This window comes from Anopheles arabiensis, chromosome 3 (assembly GCF_016920715.1).
Source record: "Anopheles arabiensis isolate DONGOLA chromosome 3, AaraD3, whole genome shotgun sequence".
NCBI classification, from domain to species: domain Eukaryota; kingdom Metazoa; phylum Arthropoda; class Insecta; order Diptera; family Culicidae; genus Anopheles; species Anopheles arabiensis.
The window spans coordinates 24,909,298-24,928,809 of record NC_053518.1 but is presented as its reverse complement, the minus strand read 5'-3'; the positions used below and the strand labels follow the sequence as shown (position 1 = coordinate 24,928,809).

At 42.1% G+C, this 19,512-nt stretch overlaps 2 protein-coding genes and 1 long non-coding RNA gene across 8 annotated transcripts in view; 1 reads left to right on the top strand and 2 right to left on the bottom strand.

The window, feature by feature from the left end:
- Positions 1-19,512, bottom strand: part of LOC120899675 (zinc finger protein ush) — a 134,557-nt gene that overhangs the window by 34,788 nt on the left and 80,257 nt on the right. Inside the window, exon 1 of one of the 6 annotated variants that reach the window (XM_040305778.1) lies at positions 16,486-17,401. The exons of the other annotated variants lie outside the window; for them this stretch is intronic. Within the exon in view, the coding sequence (XP_040161712.1) occupies positions 16,486-16,594 (109 nt within the window). The 5' untranslated portion in view covers positions 16,595-17,401. Of the gene's footprint in view, positions 1-16,485; positions 17,402-19,512 lie in introns of those variants that run through there. 6 annotated transcript variants of the gene reach the window in all.
- Positions 1-19,512, top strand: part of LOC120899681 — a 61,770-nt gene that overhangs the window by 22,499 nt on the left and 19,759 nt on the right. The window lies entirely within an intron of this gene.
- Positions 180-9,913, bottom strand: LOC120899674. Its single transcript, XM_040305777.1, has 2 exons — positions 9,037-9,913; positions 180-7,280 (listed from the first exon to the last, which is right to left on the bottom strand). Exons 1-2 carry the CDS (start codon positions 9,050-9,052, stop codon positions 559-561), a joined length of 6,738 nt encoding a protein of 2,245 aa, XP_040161711.1. The 5' UTR covers positions 9,053-9,913; the 3' UTR covers positions 180-558.

The window sequence follows — 19,512 nt, the reverse complement described above, 5'->3', positions numbered from 1 at the left end:
TTCAAGATAAAAGCGTATTTAAAGTAACAGTTGATAATGAATGCTTGTTTAGTGATCGAGCTACCAACGACGGATGAGACAAGTTCCAGAGGAACAGTATTTAATATGTAAGAAAATAGTTTGATATAAATGATATTATTTTTCTGGATTAAAAACTGAGAAAACAGATCTTCTTCTTCTTCTATTTGGCGTAAACGTCATACGCGGACCTGCCGGTCTATACAGGCTTTAAAGACTTTATTCAGTGAAACGCAGCCGGATAGCCAATCCTTAGTTAAGGTAAAGCCAGGTTGGAATTGAGGTATAAGGAGAATGGTTGAAGAAAGCGAGCTCTGTACCAGTTAAATGTTTGTCTTACGTTGAGCTACCATGAGAAATATTGTGCATCTAGAGTCATGTTAGGGTCATTGTTAGGGAGCTGGTTGAGCAGCTGAGGGAAAGGCTGCGTCTGGACACAAATTTGGAAACTTAGCCGAAGCTGTTGTGACGCTTGATGTCGAATGCCTATTACACACGTAGTGTGATAAATATAATTGCATTGCAATCGCAGACTGAATTTTATCTCTTTCGGTTTGCTTTTCTGCCACCACGTTTACCACGCATTTTCCTACTTCTTCTCATATTCACAGAAGATGTGTTTGAGCGTCGTCGTTGACGAGAATTAGGAAAATGTGATTTCGGCACCCTATCAGAAGTGGAACTTGTAGCTGTTGTTCTATAACGGTGGTTGTTGATCGATATATTGTACAGTGCCAATTGTGTTGGGGTGTACGTGGCTATAGATTTTCGACGTGTTAGAATACTATTAGGAGTTTCTTTGATTCGATCATCTCGTACACGGAAGTTGTCATCATTAGATCGTTTTTGTGATCGTTCTGTTCTGTTTTGACTATATGTGTCAGTATTCCTTTGATTATGCTCTCTGTCATGTCTATGTCTGGCCCTGCTGCTTTCCAAATTCACAGAAGATGTGTTTGAGCGTTGTGGTTGATAAGAATCATGAGAGCTTTCTGTGATAGATTGATCTGAAGAATGAGTAGAATAAGATGTTCTTGATGAGTTGGTGCGTGGAGTTGATGTTGCTCTTTGCGAATCTTTCGCGCGCTGTTGTTGATTTGGTGTGTTTTGAACAGTGAGCGGTTCTAAACAAAGTTTTGGGTTTTGATGTGATTTTGGAGCCCTATCAGAGGTGGAACTTGTAGCTGTAGTTTCATAATGGTAGTTGTTGATGGATATATTGTACAGTTCAAATTGTTTTGGGTAATACGTGGCTACAGATTTTCGACGTGTTAGAATACTATTAGGGGTTTCTTTGATTCGATCATCTCTTACACGGAAATGGTCAAAATCAGATCGTTTTTTAGATCGTTCTGTTCTGTTTTGATCGTATGTGTCAGTATTCCTTTGATTACGCTCTCTGTCATGTCTATGTCTGGCCCTGCTTCTTTCCAGATTCACAGAAGGTGTGTTTGAGCGTTGTGGTTGACAAGAATCATGAGAGCTATCTGTGATAGATTGATCTGAAGAATGAGTAGAATAAGATGTTCTTGATGAGTTGGTGCGTGGAGTTGATGTTGCTCTTTGCGAATCTTTCGCGCGCTGTTGTTGATCTGGTGTGTTTTGAACAGTAAGCGGTTCTAAACAAAGTTTTGGGTTTTGATGTGATTTTGGAGCCCTATCAGAAGAGGAACTTGCAGTTGTAGTTTTATAATGGTTTTTGTTGTTGGATATATTGGACAGTACATTGGAATTGTAGACTGAATTTCTTCTCTGTCGTATCGTTGATTGCTGCGCAAATTGAGTTGGAGTGTAAGTGGCTACAGATTTTCGACGTGTAAGAATACTATTTGGAGTTTCTCTCATTCGATCATCTCGTACACGGAAATTTTCATAATCAGATCGTTTTTTAGATCGTTCTGTTGTTTGATGTGTGTTTGAACCGTATGTGTCAATATTCCTTTGATTACGCTTTCTGTCACGCCTTCGTTTGGGTTTGATTCTTTCCACATTCGCCTTTGAACTCGTATTCGTGTTTGAGTGTTGTGGTTGACGAGAACTTGTAGAATGATCTGTGTTAGAGTGATCTGAAGATTGAGTAGAATAAGTTGTCCGTGATAAATTAGTGAGTGGAGTTGATGTTGCTCTTTGCGCATTTTGAAATTCATTAATATCAAGCTGTAGTTGATCAGATGTGTTTTGAACAGTAAGTAGATCTAAGCAAATCGTTGGGTTTTGATGTAATTTCAACGCCCTATCAAAAGAAGAACTTGCAGCTGTAGTTTCATAATGGTTGTTGTTATTGGATATATTAGACAGTACTTGGGGAAGAAAGTGTGAACATTGCCGTTGTCTTGATTGTATTTCTGGGATAAACTGACTGTGACTGTAAATATCAAGAGATTGTCGACGTGTTAGTGGGCTGAATTTGGCGTGGCTCAATGGCAATGCATCATCAGGATGTATTGTATCAGGATGTGTTTGTGTGTTTCTAAAAGAAGTTATAATATTATTTCTTACTGCACCACCGATATTCAATGCAGATTCCGTAGTTTGGATTGGACCTGATTGACTTGAACTTTTGCTTGAAATATTGTTCGGAGATGCTAAATTTGTCGTAAATCTTGTAACTTGCTCTATCGATGTATTCGAGGAAGTAGGGGTGAGAGGTAGCATTAAGCTGAGCCTTCGTTTCTTATACGGAAGTGTATTTTCTGAGCACTGGAAGCTATTAATTGTAAAGTTTCTAGAGGAAGTTGTAGAATCTTCATGAGCTGATATGTTCTGCCCATTAGTGTTCTTTGACATTTCTTCGACTATTGGGTTTGTTTCATGCAGGGTTTGCACGCTGTTAATAAATACGTTCTCTTTTGAAAGAGAAGGGTTTTGTATTGAAATGTCATCAGAGGAAAGAATTTTTTGGTTGCTTTCTGATGATATTGATGGTAGCGTCGGTGAGGCGAGACAAGTTTGTTTACAGCTACTAGTACATTTCGTAGTAGATGTTACGGGTAATTTAGGACCTACGTGTGAGCTATGTAAAATAGTTTCAGGACAGGCTACAATTGTAAGTAAATTTTTATCAAGCGCTGTTGGTACTTTTGAACTATTACCAATAATATTTTGTTCTGAATTTGCCTTCCTTTTCATAGATCGAGGATCCGGATTTTTCTCTTGATCGGTGCTACGCAAGCTTGAAAGAGAATGTTTTGAGCTTTGTGTGCTATTACAGGTTATTTTTTCTGTGCATACTATTGAATCTACATGTATGTCTTTCCCAGACACAGATATGCATTTCGGGCTTTTTGTGCATACTTTTGCATAATTTTCTCTGGCATTTGCATGTGACTTAATATTTTCTTCCTGGGGTTGCTGTGGATTTGAATTGTTTTCAGACTCGTTTCTTTGTTTGTCTAGATTAGCATCTTGTGGGTTATTATTAGCAATTTTGTCTGAGAGAAGGTTTGAACCTGCATGGCAATTTTCGGACTTATCGGTGACCAATACGGATATGTGACGTTGTCTGTTTTCTGAAACTGTTGGTTGCATGTTGTTACATGGTATTTCTTTTACGTTTGCTTCAGCTAGTGACGGGCTGTGCAAGTTATTTACATTTAAGTTTTCCTCTGGAGGAGATGACATTTGAGTCAAACTATTGGTCGTCGAATTGTTCGGTTCATTATTTGATTCGCACGTTATCGGTTGCAATCTTAATAACTGGCAGGAATCAATAGACCTAGATGTTCCTGCAGTTTTTGGAGCAGCTACTGTACATCGCGAATCAACTTGTACGCTACTTTTAGACATATTTTCTTTAGAGGGGGGTAGATTTGTTTTAATAGATGCCTCGATTCCCTGTACCACGAATGAAACGTTATCTATCGGTTGTGTTGTTGGTGTTTTCGTTTTCACGTTTCCTTCCATGCTTACGTCAGCGTTTTGTGTGGTAATGACACTATTAATGGCAGGATTGTTTTTAGTAAGTTTTTCATGAATAACAAAATCTGACAAACTGTCACCAGAAGCTAGCGTGTCGTTGGTTGCAGATGAAGTCGGATCCTTTGCGCCTGTGATTTTACACGCCGTGTACTTCAAACGAGGCATTCTTTTATACGGCATGTTCATTCTTTCATTAGAAGTCACGTTTTCACAAAATAAGAAATTTATAGATGAAACTGGGCGGTTGGGTATACTGGGCATATTTTTGTTTTGGGGTTTAATGTTAATTTTAGGCGGCATCGTTGGTGAGCTTGTCGGAATAAGTTTGCTAGTTTCTAGGTTTTGCTTTCGTTCCGTGTGCTTTATACGATATCTTTTCTTCGCTTGCGCAACTCCTAATTCGTTGTCTTGAGCGGAAGTGATGGAGTTATCAGTTGTTGTAAGATTCGCAGTTGTCAATAGCTCTGACTCTATCGTCGGTTTGCTTACAGAATCTGTGTAGATCATATGTTTATTTACAAAATGAGAATTATTGGGCTTCTTATTTTTTGATTCCGACAGTACGACACTGATGTTTCCGGTTGTAGTTTCTGCTGCTCCTTTTTTAACACATTCATTTTTGTTTGCTGTGCTAGACACAGCTTTCAAAGCAGGCAGTTGGGATTGCTGCGTATCCATTTTCGATAAAGTATCAATGTGTGCGTATGGATGATCAACAGCAACAGTGCAAAAAGTTCTTCTAATTGTCTGGTTTGGATCATGGTTTTGTGCTTGATAATGATCGTTAAAGTTACCGGAATCTTTTCTCTCACAAGATGTAGTACCTAAAGCATCTTCACATAATACCGGGGCATGTGTACTATTGTCCACATCTAAAGTATGTTGAGATTCTATGTTGTTAGTAGCATTTTGAGTAGCATTAACGTCAAGGGTATCGTCGAATGAAGCTACATACAATGAATCCAGTTGTGGTTTTGTATAATTCTGATTCGTATTTGATAATGCAGGTGAAGCAGATAGTGTTGAACAAACTGGTTGTTGGCTCTCTGTATCCTCTTGTTTAGGAAATTGATTTGAACAGTTGGCATTTGCATTAACGTCCTGACATATCGACATATCAGTTTCGATGGAAGAAGAAGAAGGTGTATCAAAGTCAGCCTCGGGACAGTCATACTTTGGTTTACGGACTTTTTTTGTCGCTAGTGTACTTTTCTCTGTTTGATTAATTGTTTCCTCATCATCTACCTGATCGCGTGTAAAATTTTCTTGTTTGGTGAACATAGCAGATGCAACAGTAGGTTTACTTGGGTTTGTTTTCGCATCCAGGTCCATATTTTGGCTGAGTAATGCGTCATCTTCAAACAAACGAATTGGAAAGGTCGTTGAATCACCATTATTACTATTTGCTACCTCAAGATCGTCATTATCAAAGCTAGAAGGTGATGACTCTACCGTTGTTCTTCCTTGATAGTTTGGCACATGTTGGTCATGCTCAAAACTTAAATCATCTGATCTAGTTTCATCTGAGCTATCAGAATCCTTTGCCGCGCCAATCAGGATTTTATGCCGATGAGATGGGCGCCAATCAGGATCCTGTTGCAGTTCAGATATACGTTTTCGCGCTGATCTACTTTTATTATCCACTTCCTTAAGAACCTCATCGTTTTCATCAGAACTAGCGAAAGTGTAGTCTACAAAAGAAACTGATTTACGTCGCTTTAATATTCTGGTTTTTACTGAGTTTGTTTTTCTTTTCCCAGCGGACTGGCCTATTTCTACACTGAGTCCATCTGTGATCGATTTTTGTTTCGTCATTTGCGGTAGCAATGCTTTGCCTAAGGATAATTTGTCATTCCTATCAGAAGCTGAAGCTTTGTTATCAACCAGCTGTTTAAAGTTAGCTATCGTTAATTTAAATGCCTGACTGTCGGTCAACCTGAAACGTTTTTTTAATACTCTTCTGGCCAATCTTGCTTGAGTTTGTTGTAGCGGAGTAGAATTTGCGTTAATGGTTTTCCACCTCAAACATGTTATGGTAGAAATGATATCTATATTTAGTTTGTTTTTCTCTAATTTTTGTGTGCAAGATTGAATATATTGATCTTGATCGATTGGTGTTGTCGAAGTTCTACTCATGTTTGGACTACTGGCTCCATCAGAAAGGGGGTTCATTCTAATTTGATCTGATGATCTATCCTGACTGTCCTGATTTATGTTACCAATTTTTTTTATTGATGATAAAAGAGACAGCTTTGAACATTCACTGTGGTGCAAATTGAACCGTTTGCTCAGAATTTCGGTACCACATTGCATGAGATTTAGCTTTTGTCGAGTATTTTCCTTGTCAGAATTGATCCACCGCAAACAAGTTTCTGTAGCAATTAAATCCAAATTTATATTTATTCGAAAGCCCTCCGTGCCTATTGTGTGCTGCCCTACATTGCTATCACTTTTCTCAGCACCAGTGCTTATGGAATCCGAAGAATCATGTTCTATTGATTTTGGATAGTAACTGTCGTCGTTGCTCTGGGAAGAAAATACAATATCATTAGAGATAGTGCTGAACGCCCTGTCGTCTCCAGAACCAAATTCATTTTGTACATGATCTTGTGCTTGTGTTGATAGGTTGGAGAAAAAATTGTCTTCGGTATCGCTAGCATATGCTGAACAATTGTTTAATACATTGGTCGGTTGCTGGCGCACCACTGCAATATCAGTTGGATAACATGGTGTAGCTTGAATGTTCGAATCACTATTCGACTCTACCCTAGTGCAGTCTGAGTTCTTTACATTAAATGAACCAATACTGACATAAGAATCGTTTGTTGCATCTGTGCTTGGGTGGGTTGTTGTTGCTACCTTTGGAGCTGTATCAATATTGCTCGACACAGAAGTGCTCTCTGCTGGTATTTTTGAAGTAGTATGAATATTGTTATGTAAACCCAAGCAGTTTGCGTCGTTTACGATTGAATCAGTAATAATGATATTATTCGGGAAATCATTATCGAACAATTTTGCTTCAGTTGTAAGGCCTGTACAAATTACATTGCTGTTTGGTTCTGCTATATAACCACCCATTTCGGAAGAGTGTCTTGATGAAAAAGCGCACTGCTGTGCCTTAACCCTTGGTCCTGTAGACACAGTCTGTACGTGTTCATCAACTGCTGGAGACGCGTCACGTCCGAGTACAGTCATCTTAAACTCTTCGTCTATCGATGTCTCCAAGGGGTTTGCTTCGTGCATTGACAGAAAAATAGTTTCCTTCTTTTTAGGCGATATTACTTGAGGCGTGTTGCAAGGTACCACTGCACGTTTCTTTTCAATGATGCTTTGTAGCTTGTTCACTGCAAAAAGATGTATTTATAAAAATTGGAATCATTTCTTGAACTCTGATTAATGTTGTCACATTACAAAAATTTCGTTGTTGTTTACTATCCCCGCGCAGTAATTCAGCCACCTTCACAAATTCGATCGAATTCGGGAATGATCGAAGCGATTATCAGAATGACATAAAATGATGGTTTCCTTTGATGTTTTTTTTAACATTTTGCCATATTGTACGCATAACTGACCAGGATACTCAAGAAATCAATTAAAGCAACCGTTGTATCTAGGCAACTACAACTATCGTTCCTCTTCGATCGAGTTTGGGAAAGTAGCTGAGTATCTTTTAATGTGTCAATGCCTGATTTTTTTCGTATCGAGCCAGCATAAAAAGGGGTCGAAAATAAAATATTACACTATTATTTTGAATGTCTTTTGAGTATTTAAAAAAACTATTATAAGCGCTTGGCTTAATTTTCCAGTGAGTAGAATGATGATTCGTTCTGTTTTTTATTTGCCTCACGATTAAAATTTTAATTTACCTACTTATAGAAATATTACTAGCTCTGTGTGGATTTGTAAATATTCGCTAAACGATGGAATTGATCGCACTTCAACTAGAATGAGTGCCAACCAAATTTCTGTTTTTTTTCAACCAAAACAACGATACCGTACAATCACTAAATAAGAATCGAAAATAAACTATCCCAATTGAAGTAAAATTCTAAACTCACAAAATAACACATATCCAAAGGCAATACCTACAGTTCACGGGGTTTCAAAACACTTTGCGGTGTGTGCTGCACAATTCATTCTATATGAGAGAAGTTTCTATTCTCATCTAATACTTCATTTAGCCCGAAATAATTTTAATGTATAGCTATTCTGCTGAATTCATTTGCATTGCATCATATACGGTTTTTCATATACGGTAATCACTTGGTAATATAGGTACTATTGTTAAAGTTTCTTTACGCAAATATATTTCACATGACATGATGCGACTCACGTAACTAGTATTGTTCGTTCACATCGTTCCGGTACGATCTGTTCGCGCTGCTTGTAATAAAAAAGTTGTTTAACCGAACTTTCAATAAATATGATGTAACAAGGCACAAACGTTAAGAGCTATGCGGGTAAATGCAATTACATTCTGTTACTTGGTTTGAAAGTGCTAGATATTCAGTTTGATTGGTGTCACGCGCTTGTAGCACCCTATGTGAATTATACTACGATTATATTATATTGAGCTTATTAGTATACACAATAACTAACCAGCTCAAACCCGCAAAACAAAACAAAAAATACTTTAAAGAACTTAGTCGCTCCGAAAAATGTACGTTTTGGGTGGGCGAACGGTATCCAAGTATTTACATTCAATATAACGACCCTACACAAATAACACACAACTCAACGGATGAAACCAAACCACAACCAAAAATCTATACGGTTCATATTTCACACAAAGGTATGTTTTAAGATCATACATACATCACTACACAACGGAGTAATTCGATTTGTGATTCAAACTATCACAATTTGTTTAAGAATGCACACCACTAATGCCACAGTCTTTGTCTATCCCTCATGCTGGATGCATTTACAAAGCGTCTTACAATATAGCACTGCCATCGGTAAAATCGTCGTTAGAAATGCGCAATTGGTTTCTAAATTCGCAAACCACACACATGGACACACTATCGCCCACAGAACACTTCAAACAAAACGTACTAATCGCACAATACGTTGTCGATCGTCTTCCACTTTATGGCTTACCTTGAGCGTGTTCCATCTTGCTATGACTTTTCTCCAACGTTGTTTTATGAGGTAGAGTCTTGCCTTTTCCGATGCTATCGCTTCGGGATCTTGCCTTTATCTGATGGCTGGCTGCTGCGCGAGCTCCTACGAACCGGTGTCGCCGAAGCTGTCATATTTGAGCCGCACACGCACACTATGACACATGCGCGCACGGTCCTGTAAAAGTCCGACCACAAACACAGTTTCGGTTGCGCAAAGCCACGGTTGTTAGTGTTGGTGCGATTTGCTTATGTGAACATGTCGATGCGCCGAGACCCTTGCCGTTTTGATTGATTTTTTTTTGTTAAGTGCAGCGGGTTAAAACGCTAAGTTGGTGGTCAAAAAACGATTGATAATTGTGAAATTATGATACACTGACCACTGACGCCCAGCGCCACGGATGATGGCTCGTCAATGAGGGGGGAAAAGTGTGTTGTCCAGTGAATCGAGGGACGTACCCTCTTTCGGGTGCTCCACACGACATTTAGTATAGCTTAGCAATAAATGTTAAATGTTATTCTATCGTTTAATTGTATTTGATGCCATTACTTATCAATAAAAAAAAAACACGTGTGTTGATCTTTCCACGGTGGGTAACAGTAATTGAAATATTAAATGTTGTACACGTGGATTCGGAAGAAAAGATTTCAGTGTTTCTTTGACATTCCATGACCTTTGACGAGCCGGTCTCGTAGTACAGTCGTCAACTCGTACGACTTAACAACATGCCCGTCATGCATGCGTTCAATCCCCAAGTAGACCGCGCCGCCATACGTAGGACTGACTATCCTGCTATGGGGGGAATCAATTAGTCACTGAAAGCCAAAAGCCCATAAGTGGTACAGGCAGGCCTTGACCGACATCGGTTGTTGAGCCAAAGAAGAAGAACCCTTTGACATTCGAGTGAATCGCGCGGAATCAATTTAATCTAATCTAATAATAACTATAGGTATGCAGCTTTTTAGACGTTTCAGTTTCGTTTTGGAATCATAAGCGTAAGAAGGTGAAATGAAATGAAATACAACATTTTAACACATTCACGTACAAACGCACAATAGAGAAAAAAACTGGCCGTGTCTCACAGCCTGCAATGACACGTGGCAATGAAAAGAATGCAGCAGCACCCAGGCGAGGTGGGTGCGATAATGTAAGAATAAGAACAGGAAAACGGCAGCTTCCTCGGTGGCGCACGTTGAGTCTCATTTGATAGTGTGTGGTACATCGTGGCTGGGTCTGGGTTGAAGGCTACGACGATGCCCGATGATGACCGCTAGCCAATGTTTCATTTTGTAGAACGTAGTTTCATACCTATACCGGATACCGATTTAGCGGATTTACCAGACATACCGATTAGTGAAGGTTTTTTACATAAACAACTCGAGCAATTTATGTAAATGTTAAATAAAACATGCAAATGGTTCTTTGGGTTTTTTTTCATAAAACAATTTATTTATTTACTACACGTCAACATATGGTTACTTGTTGTTCGATTCCCGTTTACGCTGGCAATTTTTCGTGTGAATTATGTGGAATTTTTCGTGTATGTCTTTGCCACATTTGTTACAGATCACTTTTTTCAATGCACGCAATTTCATATCGTGACTGCTATTGCTGCCTCGCGTGTGTTTAGTGTACGTTGGAGAAGTGCGTGATGAAGTGTTGGTTTCTTGCGGCGAGACATGATTTGAATGTTTATGCGATTTTTGCTTCTTCTCGCTAGCCTGACGCGAAGGTGGGGCTGTCTCGTGTTTCTTATCCTTTGGTTTCTGGCTGCAGTTTCCGGTTTTAGATTGCTCCGGCATCGTGAAGCTTGGTGTACGGATGTTAGTTCCGGTCTGATATTCCTTCGGCACCACGATCTGTTTCACACTGCACGTAAAGCACACACACTAGACTACGTCGATCGACAGCTCACACCGTACTAATCAGCCCCAGACTCGTATTAATCAGACACCGGAGGAAGTTCAATTGATGTGCCTGCCCGTGCAGCTCTAATACCGTTCCTACAAATAACTGACCATGAATGGATGCGCAAACGCTAAACCCTAACCGCTTCGCGCGGGTTGTCTGCGCTCTCTCTGGAACACTCACACCTGCGTAAGCGTTACGTGCGTAAGCGTTACGAGCATTGTAGTGGTAAAACTGGGAGATCGTGCGCGAATGTTGGAATGAGAATTAATTATGCGCTTGATTTGAGTGAGTTCTTGCAATAGATATAATTTTTTGTTGTTGTGTCTTCTTTTTGTTTCTGAAGTGGGTATCTGTACAGTTGCTGGTGTTGCAACTGAAGGGAGTGAGCCTTTTATGAGGGAACAAAAGAGTTTTAGGGCTAGAGTGACTACATTTCGGCGATACAAATCAGATAAACAAGACACCATATCCACTATGTACCTGATTATGCTATTTTGATCTTTAAGTACGATAACATTTTCGAGCGAATTGTCTAAACTTAACTACATTCTAAGCGCAATTTTGTCGGTTTTCGGGCATTTCCACACATTTACATGAAAAAAAAATGCATAAAACTTGTTTACTTTTTTCCGTGTGTCTGGGCGCAAAAAAAAAAAACAATCAGGAAACAACCCTTCGTAGCACAGGACACAGAAGCGCAAATACGCTCAAGTAGCAACCTGGCAAGCCGTGCCAAAAAGTGAAAAGCGATAAGGAATGCTATTTTTATAGAGGAAAACTTTCAACCCTTATCGGTGTCACCATTTTGTAGCACATTTGTGTTGCGCCATGAAGCTTTACGGCGCTGTGCCGGGAAATGCAAACTTGCATTCGACTGCTGGTTGGAAGAGGGACAGGAGGTGATGAGAGGAGTGTTAAGAAAATTCATCCACCCTGCTTGCCTGCAACTGCACCATCCGATGAGCCGATTCGTTTACGGACGTACAATGAATGCTTCGGTCGTCAGTTTCTTACGGTGCCTTCTTATCGTGCGGCATGCAGCAGCATCCGTCGTGTACCGTTTGGCCGAGAGAGATGGTGTGCTGGTGATTCGATTAGGAGTTTGATGGCGATTTTAACGTTCTGAGCGGGTGGTGGGTTACAGTTTAAAGTGGATATCAGTGACCGAAGGAATCGTTTAGCCAAATGGTTGCAGAGTTGTTGGTGTTTTCTTCTAGCAAATGGTTTCTAATCGGTTACACATTTATTCGTTGGCTTTATATAGGTATGAATTGAAACATTTTGCATGTATAGTTTCGGATTTTTCAATTTTAGAAAAAAAACTAAAAGTTTTTTAAAAGAACAATAATACTTCACTACACATTTTAGTAATAGCGCCTCAATAATCCGCAATTTGCGTCTAAAAAATGACTTTTTCGCGATCATTAAACCTGACACCCAACAATAGATGTCGCTAGTAAGTCGCTAGCGATTGGTATCAGAGGTTAAGGCCGGGGTACACGAAGCTTACTAGTTAGTGTAATGTTGAGCCATTTTAGCGCATCTGGTGGCTGGTAATGCAAGCTTCGTACAAGAATTTTCAGCTAGTTGGCTACGTAATTTAAATATTACTATTTTTTATCTTTTCGTGATTTGTGCAAAAACATTATTTTCAATCGTACATGGTTATGTGATTGTTCTATAGTTGATCAGATTTATTTTATACGTAAAATGTTAGCGACTCTCGGTAGTTTATGTCAGAAGAATTTCTTATCGCTTTTCGCAAACCTGCTCCTTTTGACTTGTGCTGTGACAAAAATGTTGGACATTTTTTTCCAAAAACTCTAAACGCAACGATAGGAGCAGTGCAGAAAGGTGACATTTGCACCTGAAACGGTCGTCTTGCTGACCGCCATTGCTTCGTGCCGCCACTATCTCCCAACCGAAGCAAGCGTCTCTGGCCAGCGGATTAAGTTACCCTTTCCTTTCCCCCCTTTTGTATGATGAACCGCTGCGCAGTGTTTGGAAGTGTGGGGGATGGATATGAATGAAAGCGAAACGAAAGAATAAGATAAAAAGAGTAAAGTACTCTATATATATAACAGTTTCTTATCGGACCCGTTTTTCAGCGCACGTTTTTTTCATCCTTTTTTTTTGGCCAAGCAACTTCCCCAACCATTTTCGGTAAGTTTTCCTGCATCCGAACCATTTTACCTCAGTTCCTTCCGGTGCTGCAAGCGTCTACGGGAGGACCCCTGTGCCCAGGTAGAGCATGCTGCCGAGAAGTAGATTAAATAATAGTTGAAGTATAGTTGGCCCCTCAGCTTCCCGGCTATGTTCCATGCAAACCGGTGCGCTGCTTTAAAGTGGACATTTCCGCGGCCTTTTCTTCGGCGTGCGTGCGTGAATGTGACGCGGGAAAGCGCGGTGCGGAGAAAAAAAGCGCACACCGGTAATGCTTATCGCACTGGCGTCGGTTTTGCAGCACCGAATCTGCAGCACGTGCTCCCCACAGGCTGGGACTCTGTGCTCTGTGTGTATGTATGTGTGAGCGATTTTTTAAAACTCTCTCTCTCTCTCCTTTTCTCTTTGACCTGCTCCCACGGTTCGACGCGCTTCCGCGGCCTTAAGCTCCGGTCCCGGGAGTACAATTTTCTCCATCCCTTTGCTTCTTTCGCTTTCCACAGCAAACCGTTTGGTTTTCCTTCCGCTGGTGCAGCCTCCACCGTCGGGGACACAACCGGGGGAACACACGCGATAAGGAATGATTAAATGATGCCATTTTTATGTGTGTGCGGCGCGCGGGCCGGCGTATATTTATTTTTTCTCTCTAGCGTTCTTTTTTATGCTGCCAGTTCCACATCTTTGGGTGCTTGTTTTTTAATCCCGTACTCACACACAGCGGGTATGTATGGATGTGTGTGTGTTTGATTGTGTGTTCTTGGTGGAGCGAGTTTTCCGAGCGTGTTTTTTTTGCTGTGGTCGGCTTGTTTTCCGAACAGCCAGTGCCAGACACATGGGTGTGAGGGAAAAAGGCACAACACACCTTCTGATCTTGCGACGTTGCTCTGTTACACGGGCAGTTGGCTAGTCTGCTTCTATTTAGCTTTTGCTATTGGAAGATTGAAATAGAGTGCAGAGGAGGGGTTTGTTTTTTTTTGTCGAAGTGCAATACATTGACTTAAGGTGTTGAGCGGAATTCATTCGTTCGAAAAATCATTTGTCCACCAACCGGGGAGGATAAGAGTGGTGGTTTGTTTTGTGTTCGATCCTGATATGCTTTACTGCGGTAAAAGCTTGTCGTGATAAATCAATAGGTATGTGTAAAATGGTGAAAAACAAAAAAACTCTACAGCAAGTTTTTGGTTGGCAAAATCAAACAAGTGAAGATGGCGATAAAAGGGTAAAAATAAGCTTGTATTTAAAGTTAGTACACGGATCTTGAAACGATATTATTTGAGGGAATTTGTAAATTTTAGGGAAACATTTAATCTTTAAACAGTCATTAGTGTTCAAGAAATTATTGACAGAGACTTTAGTTTTATATTTAGATAATGAAAAGTAATACAAACGGAATTTTCAACACCTTTCAAACACAAGATTTATAGAAATTAGAATATCAATTGCATGATTTATAGCACTTAGATATAAAAGATATATGAAACATATATAAAAATATAAATGTGTACTGTGTTCAACGAGCTATAAAAAAGCTATATGTAAAATGTCTACAAAATTGTTTGAAAAGCACAAGAAAGTTCTGAATAACAATCACGAGCACGAAACGTCCCACCAGGCCAGTCAACAAAGATGAATGTCTTCCGGGGCTTGGAGGTAACCAAGCCTGCTGGATGGACTGTTATCAAACCATGCACAGCAACGTTTGCACAGATAAGATCAGATAAGATGCGGCAGATGGTCGTGTCGATGGCAGTGGCAGGGCTTGTAAAACGTGTGTACCTTATTTGCTCTTGCGAGGCACTGGGTGAGGCGTGCGCCATCGGTTTGCTTGCCACGAGGCTGATGTTCTTATCGGTCAAAACTTGTGCATCGTAGTTTTGTACGAATCGTTTTAGAAGGCAAACATTAAAAAAAGGTTCTTTGCTCTTGAAATGATTTCCAATTTAAATTTAAAATAAAATCTACAATTGGTAGCAATGAAGACAGCAAAGCAGAAACTCCAAGCCATAACTTCACGTCCCTTACATGTGAGGTAGAGAGGTGTGAAAATAATGTATAGGAAGCTGGACATTGTATTCCTCCAGTAAGGTATATGTCCAGACACTTCGAGTTCTGCATGACTTTGCAAGCGAATAGAGCAGAACTAATGCTGCACTGTTTGCTGTTTGATAGCGAGGGACTTATCTCGGGACTGTTATCGCAGACATTTCGTCGTACCGAGCTAGATCTAGCGGGACAACGAGATCTGGCGCTGCTAGACGACGGAAGACCCGAGTAGACAAAAAGTAAGTGTACAGACACGCTGGATAATGGTGTCCTTCGCAAACAGAATTTACACCCCAGCTGGCTGCAAGCACAATGGCATCAGGGGAGAGGGAGTCTTGGTGTAGTGCTCGAAGTTTTTATTTGCATTTGCACAGAGTGTCTGTACATACATGTGGGTGTTGGTGTTGAGACATACACAAATGTGTAGTGAAGTGGCTGAAAATAAGGTGAAAATAACTAGCTATCTGTCACCGTTGCGATAGCGTTCGCTCCGATGTGAATGCAACTCTACGCAAACAGGTGGGCGAAAGTGATAGTGAGTCTGGTGTGTCGTTGTTCAGGGAAAAGAAGAAGTTAAAAAAGGAGATAAAATGCAACCAATATTAGAAGATGAATGTCTAAATGTTGTCTGTGTGAGTGTCATTGAGGTGCATTAAGTCTTCGCTGCGAGAAAGAATCACACCGCTGTCAGACGCTGATCCTAAACAGTGTGATGGCATGAGCCTTGGGGGTTTGGTAGGAATCCAACGAATCACACCACGAACGTTGACAGAACGTCTGTGCCATCCAAGGTGCCGATAGCAGACATAGGAAGTTATGGGAGGGAGCTGAATATAGAAAAAGCTTACTAGAAGATAAACGTCTGGATTGAATGCTTTCAGCTATGGAGAGAAGACGTTAGGAAAGCATCAACAGGGTGAACTACCAGGGAAGACACCGATCTGAGACGTCTTGCATTTTCCGACCTAGCTCTGACAAAAGCGCCACGATTTGATGGAATCATACGAACCGAATTCCATTTGAAGAGAGATAAACGTTGTCACAGTCGTTGAGACGAGATTTGCAAACGAAAAAGGTGATTAAAAACGATAACGAACATTCGCCATCTCCGTCCGACAAGAGCAAAAAATCTCAGCTACAATATCAATTGTTTTATGCTCCAAAATCTTCCGGCCTTGTAAAAAGCGAGTGGACTTTGGAGATGACGAAAGCGCACGAGACGCGTTATCAGGTAGGAGAGATAAGTTAATCCCTACCACGGTGAGTACACTGTACATCTTGCATCTTGTCCGGGCAATTATTCGCACTTACCGAGCCTGATCTTGGTGCTTCTCGAGCGTAACAGCTCGTAAAGCTTGGGATGCATCTCGAGGCCGTCGCTCACTGGTCGGTGGTACTGATGGATGTGCAAGACGTTCATATGCGCCAACTGCTTGCCAACATACGGGGAGGGGTCGTGCGGTTGAGGATGTACAATCCGGAACCTACACTTAAATTCACTTAGAAGTTGAGCACGCTTCACTTGTTAATATTGCAAGCAATTTGCTTCATATATTTTTGGACAGATTTCGTGAATTTCAATTTTGGTGGTACACTGTTTCGTACACGCACACACTGGTAAATTCCCATCAATATAAGGTACACACCGATTTCAATACAAAAAACAATTTCACTTTAAATGGGCACTCCTTAACAAGAAACGCACGCACCAACTGCTCAACCGGAATGAACTTCTCACGGACAGCAGCGAGGTCCTCCCCGTGTTCCGTACGTTGTTATCGGCGCGCGAGTCACTCTACGACTGAACCGCACCAGATGGGCGCACTAGGAACCGAGGCCAACGGTGGGGTGTTACATCTTGGGCCACTTCCACCATGAACTGCCGGAGGATTGAGATATAATCGAATTGCGCGCAGCAAAGATAAGAAAAGAGCCATCCTCGAGACTGTGAGTGAAGCGGCCGGCGAAGAGGAGCGGCGCTTGAGTGTAGGGCGATTGGTTTGTTGATTTGAAGGGCCAGGCGAGCACACCTTTCCGCACACCCGCCGACCCGGCCCGACAACGCTAGATCCGAGTGTGCGATAAAGAGCGGTTAGAGATATGGGAATGAAGCTATATTTGGACACCTCGCCCAGTGAGCGCTTTCCTGCCGCTCAATATTCTTAGACACCTCACGGAATGGTCTGCGTATCGACGCAACGTCGACTTCTCTAAACGCCAATAAGGTAGACGTGGGCACGGGGCGACTCTTATCGGCGAGGGCCCACATGGAGGGTGGATGCGTACCGGTATATATGTAAATGAACGCTCCCTATCAGCGTCTATATCTACAGCAGGCGGGCGCTCCTAATGTGTACCCAAAACCGTGCCACAAGGAAGTGGAATCCAATCGACGATCCATCGGTAGCAGCAGCAGCATCGAGCCGTGGCGAGGTTCCCGCTCGCTCATTCGTCGGACACTACTAGATAAGGCACTAATAGAAGCCTCTGATAGCCCTGTACGAGCACCGTCTCTCGGTGCAAGAGGTAGAGGCTGTGGTAAAAAGCAAAAGAAACCGGACGCGACCGTACCATACTTCCGCCGTTTGCGTCCCTGGTCGAGGCAAGAAGCATCCGACCGATCCGGGGTACGCAGCAAACACAAGCACAGCCAACCGGCCGCGCGATATCGAAGATAAGCGAAAAATATTCATCATAACTTTATCGCTAGTCAAACATGGTACGTTATTAACAGTCGTACACACGCCTCTCTCTCTCTTGCTCTGTCTCCCTTCCATTCCGGGGGTGGCAAATCTTTTCTGCTCGCTTTGCCATGCTCATGCGGAGGCCAGCCAGCACTCGAGGCCCAGAGGCCGGTCCCGATAAGCGACACACGAAAGATTGAAACAACTGATAAGCGCCGAACGCGTTTCTCCACGCCTGCCGAACGAGCTAGCGAGCTAGGTTCTACATCAGAACGGAAGCACAAAAGTCCGACGAAATGATGGCGACAATGCGCCAAGAGCGATCGAACACAAGCGCACATCAGCATCTTCGGTCTGCAACGCGTTGTCATTGGGTGTCCGAGGTGGGTGATTAATGGCACTTTTGTTTGATTAACGAACGGGAAAGACAAAAAATTTTCGACTGTTCGATTGCACACTGTAGTGTGTGCCTTTCAGGAAAGAAGTTCAAGAAGAATTTTGAAGTTTCCATTTCAATCACCGGTGGTGATTAGTGCACCTTGTGCAAGGCTTTCAAATGTTACTAATCGGTAAGCGAGCATGTGTGCAGAAGCTACATCAGAATTGTACGCATTCGGACAGTTTTGAAATTCAAACTCATCTGTCAGAACCCTATCCGGCGCTTATCGACCGAGTTATCCCACTGACGCGCGCTAATGTCACCTCTCCTTGTCTAGTTCTCTCCCTTCTTTCGCTTTCTCCCTGCTGCAAAACGGTCAACGAGCAGCCAGCACGTCGTTGTAGCTAGACAAAACGACCGAGTTTTGATGTACAGAACGTGCACTGACCCCCATAGCTGCAGCGTGTAGCGCAGTTGGCGCTACATTTGCCCCAATAAAGGCAACACGATGGCATCAGATCCCCTGCACGACCACAGTGGACCGTTTTTGGAGGAGACGTACCACCGTAGCCCTGGACCGCGTATCACGCAGAACAACAACATAAACATGGTACGAGCGAAAGATAAAACCTCGTATCCGGAAATGAAAACCTTACGATAAGCAAGCGCAGCTACTGGTCCGGTACTGCTGTTGCTGCTGCTATTACGCTGTGGCCATGAGGCCGGGAAGAGCTTGTAATGCGCTTACGAGACTCTCACCAGCGGAGAGACACACACAAACATACACGTACACAGGTGGTGATACCGATGCACCAGCAGCCTGCGTCACTTCGGCTGCGCGAGTCAACCGCGATGGCAAATTTGTGCTGAAAACGGCACAAACGATGTAATCTTGACACAAACACACTGGGAGCAGCATCAACGTGTCACGATGATTTTGTCGCGAGCAGCAAGTAACCCGCAGCGCTTGAATCCCGGGCCTTGCCGGTACCAAAAACATCGGACCCTTTGCTCTCTCCCCTGTAGCGCCAAAAAAGCAAGACTGGGTTAGTGGATGTCGCGTGGATGTAAATCGGAGTGCGAGCAGCGAGCTCGTGCGTTATCGTGTCCGACTCTTGCTAGGATGGACGGAAGTGCCGGAGATTGATGCCGTTCGTTTGAGCTGCACGCTGGGGGTTGGTCTCGGACAAGATTCTCGTGTCGGATACGGACGGTAGGAGGTGATACAGGCCGTGCATTTCCGAGGTTCTGATTGTTATCTTTTCCCCTCTACCC